General features: G+C 36.3%; 1 protein-coding gene across 1 annotated transcript; it reads left to right on the forward strand.

Annotated features, from left to right (window-relative positions):
* The first annotated feature begins 223 nt into the window (after positions 1-223).
* Positions 224-15,481, forward strand: LOC149789211 (uncharacterized). The gene has a single exon (XM_089975377.1). It carries the CDS (start codon positions 324-326, stop codon positions 3,633-3,635), a length of 3,312 nt encoding a protein of 1,103 aa, XP_089831503.1. The 5' UTR covers positions 224-323; the 3' UTR covers positions 3,636-15,481.
* Positions 15,482-16,250: the final 769 nt, after the last annotated feature.

A 16,250-nucleotide genomic window follows, 5' to 3' on the forward strand; every position in this document is an offset into this window, starting at 1 on the left:
ATTCCAGATTAGTGCATAATGATGTATTACATCCCTTAGAAACAACTAATACTCTCTCTGTTCAGCTTACAAATATGTCTGCTAGCCAGAAATATTCAGAAATCATGACTAACTTTTACAAAGCAGAAAAGTCTGTTTCAGTGCTCACTTCTTCCGTTGAATCAACATCGACTAAATCTTTATCTGCTATCAGATTTTATGAGTATATGTATCCAAAAGTGAAACAGAATGAAACAGGCGTGTTCTCAGGGCCAGTAGAAAGTATTTATTCTTCTGATTATTATAGGGTATTTTCTCCGTTCAGTGTCTCATCAGAAGATTTCATGCACCTGATGAATACCCCAGGTCCTAATTTTACTCAGAGAAATGTAATGTCTGACAATTCCTCATTAAGCAGTAAAGCAACAGATTTCTGGAATGAGAAAATATCATCTGCTGCCTTCACTGAGCCAATTGATTTTCCTGAACCAAAGCCAGAAGTTTTTATAGCTACAAGTTTTTCCTATGTAGGATATAATCATAATGCATTTGATTCATCAAGTGTTCAAATAGATTCATTTCAGACCCAACACTTCGGGCCTACAAACCTTACCTCTTCAAGAACCACACATTTGTCATTAGCAGCTAACACTTTATCAGAGACAATTGATATTATATCATCCATGGATTTGCCAACTCCTGAATTACTTGTAACTGAATATGTACTCACTAGTGAACCTATTCAGTTGGCATTATCTTCTAAATCAAAAATACCAATTTCTTTATTAACTACCTCCTCCAGTGGCACAAAGACACAAACAGAGATCTTTAAACCAGATGATTTCTCAGACAGATTGATCCTCCATGCATCTAAAACAACTGAACTTTCATCCACCTTTGAAATCACTTCAGAATCATTAGATCCTACAAGAAGATCTGAGATTGAAGAATCTAGTCTTGAACCAGAAATGCCCACTCCAGAGCCACAACCACCATCAAATTCAACTGAATTCACAGGGACACCTGAACCAGAAGCACATTCTTCTATGCCTGACAAACCATCTTTGAAAGATACTAAACCAACAGGAATACCTGAACCTGAAACACCTACACCTGAACTCAGTAAACCAACACGTGACCAAGCAGAAGTCAAAATAACATACGAACAACAAAACCCCACCTCTGAGCCCACTAAACATTCTTCTGAACCTCATGTACCTGAGCCAACTCAAAACTCTGAAAAACCCAAACCAAATGCATTTACTGTTGAGCCTGAAGTACAACCACCATCCAGTGAACCTGAAACTAAGTCACCAACTAGTGAGCCAGAAGGTAAATTACCATCTAGTGAACCTCACAGTGAACCTCCTACCACCAAACTAAAAGGGGATCCACCTGCAATTACTGAAAGTGAGCCAGAAACAAACCCAATAACAATTGAAACTCCTAGCAAACCACCTACTAGTGAACCAGAACATCAACCACCAACCAGTGAACCAGGGCATCGCAATCCAGAACCAGAGGGGGAACCAGAAACTTTTTCTGAGCCACAGCCCAAACCAAATGCATTTACTGTTCAGCCTGAAGTACAACCACCATCCAGAGAACCTGAAACTAAGTCACCAGCTAGTGAGCCAGAAGGTAAATTACCATCTAGTGAACCTCACAGTGAACCTCCTACCACCAAACCAAAAGGGGATCCACCTGCAGTTACTGAAAGTGAGCCAGAAACAAACCCAGTAACAATTGAAACTCATAGCAAACCACCTACTAGTGAACCAGAACATCAACCACCAACCAGTGAACCAGGGCATCGCAATCCAGAACCAGAGGGGGAACCAGAAACTTTTGCTGAGCCACATCCAGAGTGGGATATGGCCAAAGAATTGTGGAAGGAAGCATGGGAAGTCCACATATATTTTTTTGGTCCAGCTTTCATGCTGCTTGGGATGACCTGTGTGGCTACCATTATCAGACTTTGGAAAATTGAACACCTTTTAAGTAAACATTACTTCTTGACCCTGAATGCCTTGGTCATTCTTGTTTGTTTTTTCCGAGGACTATACCTTCTAGTGGATGCCTACAACTCCAGAAGGATCTATCCCCAGATCCTTGATTACTTCCTGTACAGTATAGTATTTCCATGCCTAACATCCATGTTCAGCATCCTTTTCTATGCACTTCTTCTGGCCACACGTGTACAAGCCTTATCCAAGAAGGTACAGAAATTATGGGTTCTTCTGGCAATTATATTTATTCACTTTACCTTGTCAATTACAACAGATGTTATTATTGGGTTGTATGCTACAGCAGGTCTATTGTTACTCATCTGCCAATTTTTCTTTGTGTTATGGGGACTCCTATTGTTTATTGGATATATTTTGATATTTAGACGCCTGTACATCAGTGCTGCTCACAGGCATAAAGTCATGGTGGCCCACACAGCAGCTGAGCATAAAGTAAATGGAGTATATATTAAGAATGAGTTGAAAGAACACAAAAATAGATATACTCTGAGTTTGGCCATTAAAGTGACCTTTGTTTCAGCCTTCTTTGGTTTTGCTTGCGTTGGGTTGGAACTGTATGGAATGTTTGGCGTATATGGCATATTGAAACAGAGGATTCCAGACCCATGGCCATGGTGGACATACCATACACTTCTTAGATCCATGGAACTGTTAATGTGCATAAGTATTGCATATGTTGCAGCTCAACCTTTGAAGTACTTGTACAAGAAAGGACAAGGTCATACATTCTTTTATCTTTTGCCTTGCAAGTTATTATTCTGTGATAGGGATAGTGCTTATAGAAGTGAAGGAGGATTGAGTTCCAGTAGTGTGGACCATATACATTTATCAGAAAGTTCCAATGAGAGCCATAGTGCTTCTAGAAAACGCAAACTTGGAAACGAAAAGGATAATATTGAGACTGAGAAGGCCAGATATGAAAAGACATCATTGAATGCTTTAAAAAGTGCTGGAGACTCTGAGGATTTATCACGAGATGCTACTCTCCCAATTCGAGGAAGGCATAAGAAGTCCATGCTCATAGTGGAAGATGGCTTTGTCCGGATTCGAAGGGAGGATGAAATGTCTAGTATTACAGAACAGGAATTTGACACTTATTCTCGATCAACAGATCTTATTAGTGGCAGTCAAAGCAATGGTCAAAGAAGCTATGATGGATCTAGTGAAAACAATATTTCTTCATGTTTTCCATCAAATGATGGGTTTTCACAAAGTGATCATGCAAGTGGAGGAGTGGTGATACCATTTTCTTGGCAGATTCCATTCAGCCATCACTGTGCATCGGACTTAAATACATCTGACATCGTCCTGTCTCTTTCCATGTCAAATTTAACTAATGAAATGGAGACAGAATTACAAAAAGCTTTTCAGTCCAAACCAGTTAGTGACATGGACCTTGGATCTAATATAAGTCTTCCAGTCACACTGGAATGTTCTACAAATAGTGACCACCGATGCAATGTTGACTTTTATCAGGAGTATCATGAGGAGAACCATACCCCACAAACTTCTCCTTCTGTAGATTATTCAGCAAACCATTCCAGTGTCATTTCAACCTCTCGTCTCCTGCAATCAAAACATGGCAAGGATGATCCAAGCATACGGAAAAAGCTATTTGATAGTGAATAGTACTTACATAAATATGTCAGAGAAAAACGATAAAGTTGAAATTGAATAATTAGTAGAGGAGAAGGTTGCTTTAGGGACCATAAAACTGATGAAACAAAATGCATGTATATTGCACTGTAAATCTATATAATATTCAGGATATACATAATGTGTTGATCATGTTACTCATGTTGGTGTTTAGTTTTGGTGAGTATTTTTTAGTTAAATGTCATGCACCTGTGGGATATAAACCATATTTACATCAGTATGTTTACTTAGCTGTACCAAAATATGTACAGTCAGTGTTCTCATTTACCAGCCCAGTATATCTAACTCTGTCTTTACATTAACAATTCCTGCATACCCCCTCTCATGAATGTCAATGCCAAAGAATGAATACCAGCAGAAATCAAAGTATCAGTAGTGTACATTTATTAGATGAGGTAAATGCAACTTGTGGCAGACATCTAACCTAAATTGTGAGTTGTATTATTTTAATTCTCTGTAATCGTTGATATTTTCACTTTGTAATACTGGAGGTGTTAGCATTGGTTCACCCTTCCAGTGTTCAAATTCTAGGGGAGTTCATGTACTGTTATAAAGACATAAAGATGGTGGCATTTCAGCTGGACTTACTGATGTGATAGAATCAACCAATGTATAAGTTGCCTCCACCACCCATTTAAACCCCAACCCCAGCAATGGTTAACCTCCATTTTTAAATGTGCTGCCAAGGCTTCCAGCAGAGAAACAGAAACTAGGAATGTTTAAAAAAGTGCTTACCTTTGGAAAGCCCATAGCAATGGCCTTCACCCCTTGCCAGCCTGTCTCTGAATTTTGTTTTCAAGATGGGCAGTAAACTTTCAGCTGACGAGTGCCCAGAAATTATTAACGAGAATCCAAAGATAATTGTCATCATGTATCCTTTTTCAATAATTTAGTCGATGTCTGTTAGAAAGTCATTGAAAAGTTTGTGTTTAGTTTATTGTCTGTGGTTTAGTGCTGTAATATTAACATATGGATATTTGCTCTGGTAAATGAGCTGATTTTGGTTTTGGTATCTCAACTGTAAAGTTATGTCAAATAATCTCGGTATATTGTTTTGATAGTACACATTCTTCTTGAGTGAGCTATTCTCTATTCGATTGACTTGTACATGAAGTACAATAAAAAAATTAATTTTGCTGATTGGGACATTTTGTGTTTGTGTTTTGCTTACAAATTAGTTTAAAATAAGTATTTTTTAAATTTAGTAGGAAATTAAAAAGTATTGTGTTTCAAATGTGTACCAGATATTGTCTTATTGGTGCCTTGGTGTCTTACAGTGACTTTGACTTTGGCCTTGTCTTTGTAGTTAGGCTTTGAATTTGCTCATCAAAGCTGGTATTTGTTCTAACAGATGTTGACAGAGGCATTGGTAGTTTACACTTTCTCCTGTGGACATCCCAAATTAGATCTATGTCCTTGGCCAGTTGAGAAAGTAGTAGTGGGAAGAAGCCCAAAAATAATGGTGAAGGAGTTTTTCAAGGATACATAGATGTCATCAGTTGATGTTGGAGCCTTTATAATACCAGAACTGGATTGCCCTTGTCATCCATATGATATCAGTGGGAGATCAGATGCTACATAGATCAGGGAAACACATAGAAAATGTGAGCAAAGGCATAATGCTGGCACTTATACATCGCTAGGGTAACCTATTATAGTATTCCATGCATAGTCATTAATATAACAAGTTACCCTTGAATAAACACTTTTATTTCTACTTAAAACTACATTGGTCAAAAAGGGCCTCCTATGTAGGCAAAATGTATCTAAATGGAAAAATGTATGTCATCTTGACCTTTACACCAAAACTTAGCCAATCTTAATAAAGCATAAAATGTAGGTCACAGTGACCCTTTTTGGTTGTAATGGTGTAATAGAGATGCATCCAACCATTAAATGGGGAAATGTTGGTAACAGTGACCACCTTGTATTGTAAGGATGTGGTACATTTAGGTATACAATCATTTACTTGGATTATTCTACTCTGACAAGTGCTGAAGAAAGAAACTTAAAACACAAACTTTAACCCAAGTCACTGAAGCATTAAATATAAGTCACAGTAACCTTTTGTGGTGAGGGGTGTACTATTTATCATGCATTACATAAATCAAGTTTCTTGGTTCCAGACAATTTGCAAAAAAGACCTATGTGATCATGTGCTAAATGCAAAACTTCAAGCCAGTAAAATCTTATCTTTTCAAAGGGTATGGTACTGATGGAGGTGCATAAAATCATTTAGTTTTTTTGTCATGAATAATGATTAAGAAATAAACATAAAACACACAATCAAGCCATAGTCATTGAATTGTGAAATATGTCACAGTGACCAATATTTGTGATGAGGGTGTAATACTCTTCAAGATTCATCCCCTCACCATTTCATCATTATAGGTTTTGCAGTATATATAGTATATATATTGGGCGCAAAAAGCCTACGTGGTCTAGAACAAAACAAAAACTGGAGCCAATAAAAAGTGAAATGTTCGTTGTAGTGACCTTCATTTGCTGTAAGGGTGTGGGGTAGTAAGTAATAGAGATCCATACAGTCACCTGTTTTGATAATTCTTGCTTGAATAGAGCTTGAAAATATGTTTTGTAAATCTATGAAGGCTGTACAACTTATGTATATACAAAGTTAGCAGGGGACGATTGTGGCCCAGTCTTTGTGTGCTGGAATTGTGTCTGAACGAGTGTGGATTCAAATCCTATTGACATATGTTGACTGCCATGGTGTGTCCTTTGGCAAGGCACTCTGACATCAGTTGCTTTGTTACTAAAGAACGTTGATCATTTTTGTGCCATAAAACACTTAACCAAACCAAACAAAATTGTGCCTCTCCATTGAATATAGATGCTGCAAAAGCCTCACGAAACTGTTGTCTAGGATGTAAAAAGGAGGAATAGTTGTGGTGAGGCTGTACACATGTATATGCTTTTATATGTATCAATACCAGCACTAAAGGTGGTACAGAACCTATCCTGTTTTGTAGTGGCATATTTATTTGTTAGCTTTCATAACTTTTTTTTCAACCGTATCTCTTCAGTTGAAAATACTGTAAGCTGAGGTATGAATTATGGATAAATGGTATGAATTGTGAATATTTTGATTTTTATGTGCTATTTCTGCTGAATTCTTTGTCTCTTTTCTAGAAAAGTTGATTTTCATCTTCTGTTATAAATGTGGACAAAAGTGTGAATGTTTTGTGAAACATTTATTGTCATATTTTTGTTCATGCAATTGTATAATTGATCATGAATGAAAATACATGTGTCAGTACTTCTTCCAGGGGTCATCCACCAAATATTCTGGCTGCCACACATAGCCTATCATGTGCTGAAAAATGGCATTAAACCCAAAAGACCACAAGACCAAAATCTAAATGAAAATGGTACCAATCTGAAGTCCAATATGGCTACCACAGCAGCCCACTTGAAAATATTATTGTTACTTGTCCGGAATGAAAAGTCTTATGGACATGGGGTTTCTGCCTGAAAACTTATTATGTCTTGTTGGTCGTGAATAGAAATTATAAGTGCCGATTGCACATCCAATATGGCCATTACAGCTGTCATCATGAGATTCTTGTTATTAATAATTCTTCTGAATGGATAGTCATTATCAACATGAGGTTGTTACTACAAGACTTCTTGTGTTGTCTAGTTGGTCCTAAATGAAAATAATGCTGCTCGAACATAGTCATTATGACTGCCACATTGGCCATACTGAAATCTTGTTCAAGTGACAGTTTTTAGTAAGTCATAATAAATAATTGTGCCGATCTGACTCCAGTATGGCTGCCACAACAACTATCATGAAAATCATACATCAGCTAACCCCCAACTTATACGATAGTTGCATTTCCAAGAGAGGTCCCATATTTCAAAATTGCATAATAAAAACTGTTTTGCATCAGTGCCTTTTTATTTTCATTAAAAATAAGAAATTCAGTTAACTTTGATACCATTCATTTTAGCTGTTTAGGAATCCAGTTTTGTTTTAGACAAATAATTTAATTTTTTTTTAGTCTTCACCTACAAAATTAAATTTACAAAAAAAAACCATATGAAATCTTATTAATGCAAAGTTCATGTAAGTCAAAAGTGCTTAAGTCTGCATACACCTGTACTTCTTCTAGAAAACTGGTCATATTGACATTGTGCTTTCACCAAAAGACTTCTTATGATGGCTAATTGGTCCTAAATGGAAAGGGTGCAAACCTGATATCCATAATGGCCACCATAGCAGCTGTCTTCAAAATCTTGTTATTTTTACTCCTCCAGAACAGAGAGTCATATCAACATGGAGTTTTCCCTGGAAGACTTGTTATGATGTTTTGTTGGTCCTAAATCAAAATTATGCTTTTCTGAGGGCCAGTATGACTACCACAAAAGTGGTGGCCATCTTGAAAATCTTGCAGTGTTTGCTCTCTTAAATGGATATTTATTTTAATGTGGGATTTTGTCAGAAGACTTTCTTGTGGTGTCATATTTTTCATATTTTTCTTAAATGAAAATCACGGATCCTCAGTATGGTCACTGTGGTGGCTGCCTTGAAAATATTGTATCTCTATTCCTCCAGGATGGATGGCAATAACAACATGTTTTCAACAGTAGACATCTTATGATACCTAGGTTAAAAATGCCTGACTTCCATTTAAACAGAGATGTTGATCCCTTCCAGCTGTAGAGTATGGAATTGATAAGTCCAATTAAATTCTCTATCTTTCAGATTAATGTTGCTACTAGAGAGCTTTGTATTAGATTAGAAGATATATACTATCTGACAAAGAATACAGTTTTTATTGTGTTCTGATAAGTTAAAGTGTATATACACTTAGGCGGAAGCAAATGCTTGGCTTGTTAGCCTTTTGAAACCAGAATGCCCAGTTTCTCTTTTTGTTAGTATTCACCTCGCTTCTAATCAGTGTAGTTGAGTTTGATAGAAGTGCTTGTGCACTTCCATAGAGATTCATCTGGCAGTTTGTGGTTTTGGGATCTGTCTGATTGGTATCTCACAGAGGGTCCCCTTCACTTCCAATTAAATTTTAATTGTTAGAAAGTGATTACTGAAAGGATGTGGAGATGTACCCTACAATTTGCTGGGGATCTAGTCACCTCCCAGTCCCTGACCAGTTTCTTTACTAATTTGTATCTCATCAGGAGGCTGCTTTGGCATTACCAGCAGCAAAGGAGTATATAAACATGTCACTGATTAGACAGTGATTAGTTGAACAAATCAATCAACCAGATCAATTCACTCTAATGAAAATGGTGCCAATTGTACATCCAATATGGCTATCATGAACATTTTTCTGTCACTACTCTGCCCGAATAGATTGTCATATTGACATATTTCTTCTTTTTTTATTTTTTATGAAAGACTTCTAGTGATGTCTACAGGGGACAATCTGACATCCACTATGCACACCACAACAGCCAGTTTGAAAATCTTGTTATGACTGAAGAATATCAGTTTCAGCACTTAGCAGTTAAAAGGAAGAATTATCTTGAATTCCCAAATATTCTCTTTGGCCAGTAGAGCACCAGTTCCTTGGAGGAATTTTTGTTATCATTTGTTACAACATTATTTACATAGAAAATGCATTTTTGCTGACCATACATGTATATGCATCAATTATACTGATTTGTTATATTTTCTAATTATATTTTGTTATGATATGTTATAAAATTCTTTGCCCAAACAAAATTGCTGTTTCCATGTGTGTGTGTACAAACATTTATCAATCAAAAAATCATAATCAGCAGCTGGAAAAGGAGGAAGTAACTTTATTATCTTGTGTACCTTTGGACGGATAATGGACCAGTACATGTTCTGTTTCAGTATGTCATGATCAAAACTATGCTCTTGCATCAATTAGCGTTTACTTTGAGGAATTAGAGTGTGATGGCAACGTTTAAGTTTGCTTCTGTAGTAAATTCAAAAGAGTTTCACATATTAAAACCACATCTTTCACCGGTGTTCATAACATATTCATTTGTAGTTCTTTGGGACATACAAAGAAAGCAAATAAAAAATAAAAATTTTAGAGGCAAAGGATTTATTTGTGTGAGAGATCATTTTCTAGGTTTGCAGTTTTCTTATATTACTTTATATATTTGAGCCAGGAATTTCTAAGCATGATTATTATCTTTACTCATCAAAGACAAAGCTAATACTCAGAACTGGATGGCATATGAAAATGGGATTTTCACTAAAAGACTTCCTATGATGCCTCCTTCGCCCTAAACAAACACAGTGCCAATCTGACAAGCAGTATGGCCACCATCTTCAAACTCTTGTTACTGCTACTTTTCTTGATTGGATTGTCAAATCAACATGGGGTTTTCACTAAAAGATGTCTTAATGTGTCTAGCAGGTCCTCATTGAATGTAGTGCTGGTCTCTCACATCAAGTATGGCTGCCATGGCAGACATCTTGAATTTTATTTTATTGATGTATGTCCTGAATGTCGACATGTGGTTTTCAGTAAAAGACATAGTGCGGTCTTAAGTTGGTCTTAAATAAAAATGGTCCTGATCTTAAGTCCAGTATTATCGCTACAGCAACCATATTGAAAATCATTTTATTGCATCTGCTCCTGAACAGAACGTTATATTGACGTGGGGTTTTCACCAACTGAATTCTAATGATGTCCAGTTGGTCCTAAATGAACATGATACCAATGTGAAATCCCATATGACCACTACATTGTGGCCATCTTGAAAATCTTGTTAGAGTGACTCCTCCTGAATGGAAGGTCACATCAACATGAGGCTTTCACTACAAGGCTTCTTGTGATGACTACATGTACTTGGTCCTAATGAAAATGATGTTCAATATGGCTGCCACAGCAGCCATCTTGAAAGTCTTGTTACCACAAATCCTGATGAATGGATGGTCATATCAACAGGAGGGTTTCACTATAGATTTATCATGATATCTACTTGGCCCTAAATGAAAATGGTGTTGATCTAATATCCATTATGGCTTCAATAGCAGCCATCTTGAAAATTGTGTTATTGCAACTCCAGAAAGGAAAGTCATATTGATGTAGGGTTCTTATGAGAATGAAGTCTAGTCAATCCTAATTAAAAATGGTGCTGATCTGAGTCTAATATGGCTGTCACATTAACAAGCTTGATAATCTTGTTATCACTATCTCTCCTGAATGAATGGTCATATCTTGGGGTTTTTCACTAAATGACTTTTTATAAAATATTTTGTTCACTGTAAATTAAAATGGTGCTAATTTGATGTTTAGTATGTGGCCATCCTGAAACTCTTGCTACTCTTCTTACATTCTGATTAAGGGATTTAATCAGAAGAGTTCTATGGTATCCATTTGGTCCTAAATAAAAATGACTAACCCTCAATATGGCCACCATTATGGCTATGTTGAAAATCTTCTTATTGCAACTCCCTCCAAATGGATGGCTATATCAAGATTGGGTTTTCTCCAGTAGACATCTTATGATACAGTCCCAAATGAAAATAGTTCCAGATGTACATCCATGATATCTGTGAAAATTTTCCTGTCACTAAACCACTGAATGTCTGATCATTTTGACATGGATTTGACCAAAGACTTCTAATGATGTCGTCTTTGTACTAAATGAAAATGGTACCAATCTGATATCCAATATGACCACACCACAGCAGCTAATTTGAAACACTTGTTACACTGAAGAATATCAGTTATGGTTCAGCACTCTAAAGTTAAAAGGAAGAAATGGTCTTATCTTGAATTCCTTAAAATGTTTTCATCCAGTAGAGCATCAGTCCCCTCAAGAGACTCTTGTCTTTAACAAATTTTTGTTTGGATATAATTTCATAGTGGAATTCTGACAAATTACAAACACCGGCATTATAAATCCCTTCTTTTTTAAAATTTTCATTTTCTTCCATATTATAGGAATGGGATCCTTGTGTGGCCAGACATTCTACCTAGAATTGACACTATATGAGTGGGAACTTTTCATTACTGTTTTGTATAAGAATATTCAAACAGTCTGTTTGATACCTGATTCATACTGAGTTTGCAGATTAAAACATACACATATTAATAGATCCATTTCGCATGTGGTCAAGACTGTAATTAAATACAGTATTCTTTCGATGACAAGCCCTGGCGTTCAGCCTAAGAAATGTACCAGAATCTATAGGATGAGACTGTGTAATACTCTTACCTTTAGTAAATATTTGTCAGATTTGTATAGTAGTAGGGCATGGTTATATCATCAAGCATGGGCTTATCATGCAAGCATTGGTCTTATTTTGAAAGCATGGGCTTATTATCAGGCATGGGCTCATTGTGAAAGCATGAGCTTATCATCAAGCATGGGCCTATCATGCAAGTATGGGCTGATTGTGACAGCATGGGCTTATTGTGAATGGGCTTGGCCTTATCATCAAGTATGGTCTTATCATCAAGCATGGGCTTATCTTGCAAACATAGGTTTAACATGCAAACATTGATTTAACATCAAGATAAGGCTTACCATCAAGTATTAGCTTAGCATGCAATCATGACTTGTCATCAGATATAGGCTTACCATCAATTATAGGCTTAGCATGCAAGCATGACTTGTCAACAAGCACATGCTATCCATCAAGTATAGGTTTTGCATGCAAGCATTGACTTGTCAACAAGCACATGGTTACCATTAAGTATAGGCTTACCATGCAAGCAGTGACTTGTCAACAAGCACATGCTTATCTTCAAGTATAGGTTTAGCATGAAAGCATTGACTTGTCAACAAGCACATGCTTACCATCAAGTATAGGTTTTGCATACAAGCATTGACTTGTCAACAAGCACACGGTTACCATCAAGTATAGGCTTAGCATGCAAGCATTGACTTGTCAACAAGCACTTGCTTACCTTCAAGTATAGGTTTAGCATGAAAGCATTGACTTATCAACAAGCACATGGTTACCATCAACTATAGGTTTTGCATGCAAGCATTGACTTGTCAACAAGCACATGCTTACCTTGAAGTATAGGTTTTGCATGCAAGCATTAACTTATCAACAAGCACGTGCTTACCTTCAAGTGTAGGTTTAGCATGAAAGCATAGGCTTATCATCAAGCACTGACTTGTCATCAAACATAAACTTACTATCAATCATCATATAAATATGGCATTCTTACAAAAGGTCAGACTGACATCAGTGTGGTCTTGCTCTACAAGATAAATTTTATATCCTAAGTATATTCTACCCAAAAATGATGGAGGTATTGAAAAAAGGACACCTACATCTACCACATAGACTGATGTGCACATTTAGTTCAGCTGCAGGCAGCACAGACCCTAATCTGCCATTACAGATCGCTCAGGTAGATCATGGTCTGTGTTGTTTGTTGTACTGATTACTCCTAATTGCACAGACCCAGATCTGCTGGTCAAGGAGATCCTCCTTGACAACCACTTCTGGTTTGTTAAATGAATAGATCATAAATTTGCACAGTTAAAAAGTTTCTGTCATAATGATAGTTTGTAACTTACCAGTATATACAGTATATACATGCTTATAATGTGAAGTCAAACTGCAAAAAAATAAAGATCCTGATCTTCTGTAGGGCTATGTTTGTTCTGTTGATTACTCCTAACTAAATACACAGACTCTATTGATTACTCCTAACTAAATATACAGACTATTGATTACTCCTAACTAAATACACAGACCCAGATCTGGGTCTGGGCAGTTTGCAGCTGGTTTTTATAAGTGAGTATGTATGGTATTTACAAGCTTATTTACATTTTACTGAATGAGGCTGGAACAGACTTTATTTTCAAGGTCAGGGCATTAGAGTATTGCACGTTTAAGATCATTCAGATTCTGTGTAAAAGGATGTAATCCTATAAAAAGTAGAGACTGTGTTCTAACAGTCTATTTTTTTTACTATTTTGATATTACACAGGAGCAAAAAGTATTTACAGATTGTATAGACCTTGAGACTCAGAAGCTTCAAAACATCTACTTGCAGTTTTTTATGTTCATTTTACAGATAAACATTTACAGATGTGCTTAAACTAACCTTGTACAAAGTGCCCTTCTGTTGCAATGCTTGTGCATTGAAGTTCATCCCCTTGGTACATGGTATCAAGTGAGTGAAGTAGCAGTGCATTACAAGTACAAATGTAGGGCACAAGGATGTTCTGTTCATTCGAGGTGCTACTTTGTGTTGTGGAAAGGTGAGAGTCAGAAATCTGTTGTGCCATTTTACTGGAATTTGATAACCATCTATACTCACTTGTAAGCCGAGTACAACTGCAAACAATGAAGATATCCTGATCTGCAATAGCATAATTCGCCTGCAGATCCTGGTCTATATTGCTTGTTTTACTGATTACTCCTATCAAACTGCACAGACCCAGATCTGCCGGTGCATTATGCGATGATAGATCTGGGTCTTTGCAGTTTGCAGTTAGACTCGACTTATAAGCGGGTATATACAGTAGTAACGTTTTTAGCCCATTCAGCTGGTTAGTAAAATGACACTATGTCTGAAATGGTTTGAAATAGATTTATTGTAACGGCTTACCACTACTGGCCTGTCAAAGTATTAGATGAATGTGATTATTGCTTCTCTATTTATTGGCATTTCATTAACGCAGCAATTGCCTAGGCATTGAACTCAGGAAAAATTCAGGTGGATCTTCTTGTCTCATGTTTAAAACAGATAATTGATGATTCTATCATGTCAGTCAGTCTTTATTTGGTATCACTTTATCTCATCACCTACAGCCATGACAAGCACTATTAGCACATGCGCAATGCAAGTAATAACATAATATTTCATGCTGTACATTTGATTGTGGGAACTGTTCCCACAAAATTTGACTAAAAATACATAGTAGGGAATATTTAACCACTTTATGTATATCAATACCTCTAAATTGTTTTGATTTTAGATTTAGTATTTTGTTTTCTTTGAATTAAAACAATCAGTCTTGAGGATTTCAAAACTGCTGCTACAATTGTAATAACAATTTTATGCAGATGAGTGTAAGATGATCATCAGATCAACTATTTTCTGTTATGAAGTAACATATACTTGTACATAGTATCCACATTTATTGCCTACTCCCATGTTTGTTTCTACTTTTTGTTCCCTTTTGACTGACTGTTTTTGTTTCCTTAATGAAGAGCAGATGACCAGCACTTGAAGCTGCTTTATTATATTCTGGTTTATGAAGCATCTCAGTGATGTATTTGTTTTAAATTTGATTCTTGTAGGTGGACATGAATCTACAAAAAGCAGACTAGCATCTCAACTGGTAACTCACTGGAAATATCATCAGTGTTTTATCATGTAACAGCAAGAAGCCAACCTTATATAATTTAACAAGTGCATGTAAAATGCACCAGGTCTCTTTTGATATTGGGTACTCGTTGAGACCACTAGAAAGGCAGTCATGATCCTTACAGTACTGTGGTTACATTTAAGATGTTACTTTATTTAAAAAGAAAAGCAAACATAAATGGCCGAGTTGCAGCATGGGTTATGTGCCATAATGTATGTAAGCTATCTGAAAATGTCATACTTGTAATATTTGTTAAATACATGTTTGAGCTGTGAGTTCAAGATACACTTTCATTCAAATATCAAATTTTTTCCATATTTAGAATATCAATATTTAATCATTATAATTTTCTTGGTGCATTTTTTACCTGGCAGGTGTTAAGTTAAAAATACATAGTTGTGTATACATGTATATAAGCTGGGCTAGTCAAATTACTTTTCTACATTTTTGTTCCTTGCATTTAAAGTTGTTGACATATTTTATTAAAATAAAATTTAAAAAAATCTTAACTACATCTTTCTTGTTCTTTTTGTTTTAATTTTCTTACTCTACAGACTAAACTGTAGTGATTAGACAGTATATCAGGTAATTGCAAAGACCCACAGTCATTTTTAAATATGGTTATACATGTGCATGTAGTCTTTCTCCTGACAATTTTGATTCACATAGATCCATTACAACTTAATTTAGGCTCGGCTAGCGTGGGTACGTGGGAATGCCTGCCAGTAGCTTCTTGTGGGTCGGTGGTTCTTCCCTGGGTTTTCCAGGGTTCTTCCTCCACCAGTTATACTGGCCGCCATGTATAGCCTATCTTGTGCTGAAAAATGGCGTTAAACCCTAGAACAACAACAACAATAACAACAACAACTTAATTTATGCATTTATCTTTTAATGGTTCAATATATTGCTGTTTATCATATACATGTATACTCACTTATAACTCGAGTCAGAAAACAAACAACAAAGATCCTGATCTGCCATATCATATTGTATCTGCACATCAAGGTCTATGCTGTTTGTTCTCCTGATTGTTCCTAATAAACTGCACAGACCCATATCTGCTGGTGCATTGGTAGATCTGGGTCTATGCAGTTTGCAGTCAGACTCTTCTTACAAGTGAGTATATTTGGTAAGTTTGTTTTGTATCAGCTGAAAGTAATTTAGGATTTGTCCAAGCAGTCATAATTTTAAAATCTGCCTGATTTTAAAATATAACTCAACAAGTTGTATTGGGTCAGTTGCGTAAAACAAAAAGCCATTTGAACCATCTTGATACTG

The sequence above is a fragment of the Sinohyriopsis cumingii genome, chromosome 11, assembly GCF_028554795.1.
Source record: "Sinohyriopsis cumingii isolate HCF-2022 chromosome 11, ASM2855479v2, whole genome shotgun sequence".
NCBI classification, from domain to species: domain Eukaryota; kingdom Metazoa; phylum Mollusca; class Bivalvia; order Unionida; family Unionidae; genus Sinohyriopsis; species Sinohyriopsis cumingii.

What these genes read in the sequence shown, in the direction of transcription:
- LOC149789211 (XM_089975377.1), top strand. Translation starts at nt 324, where the DNA reads ATGCACCTGATGAATACCCCAGGTCCTAATTTTACTCAGAGAAATGTA.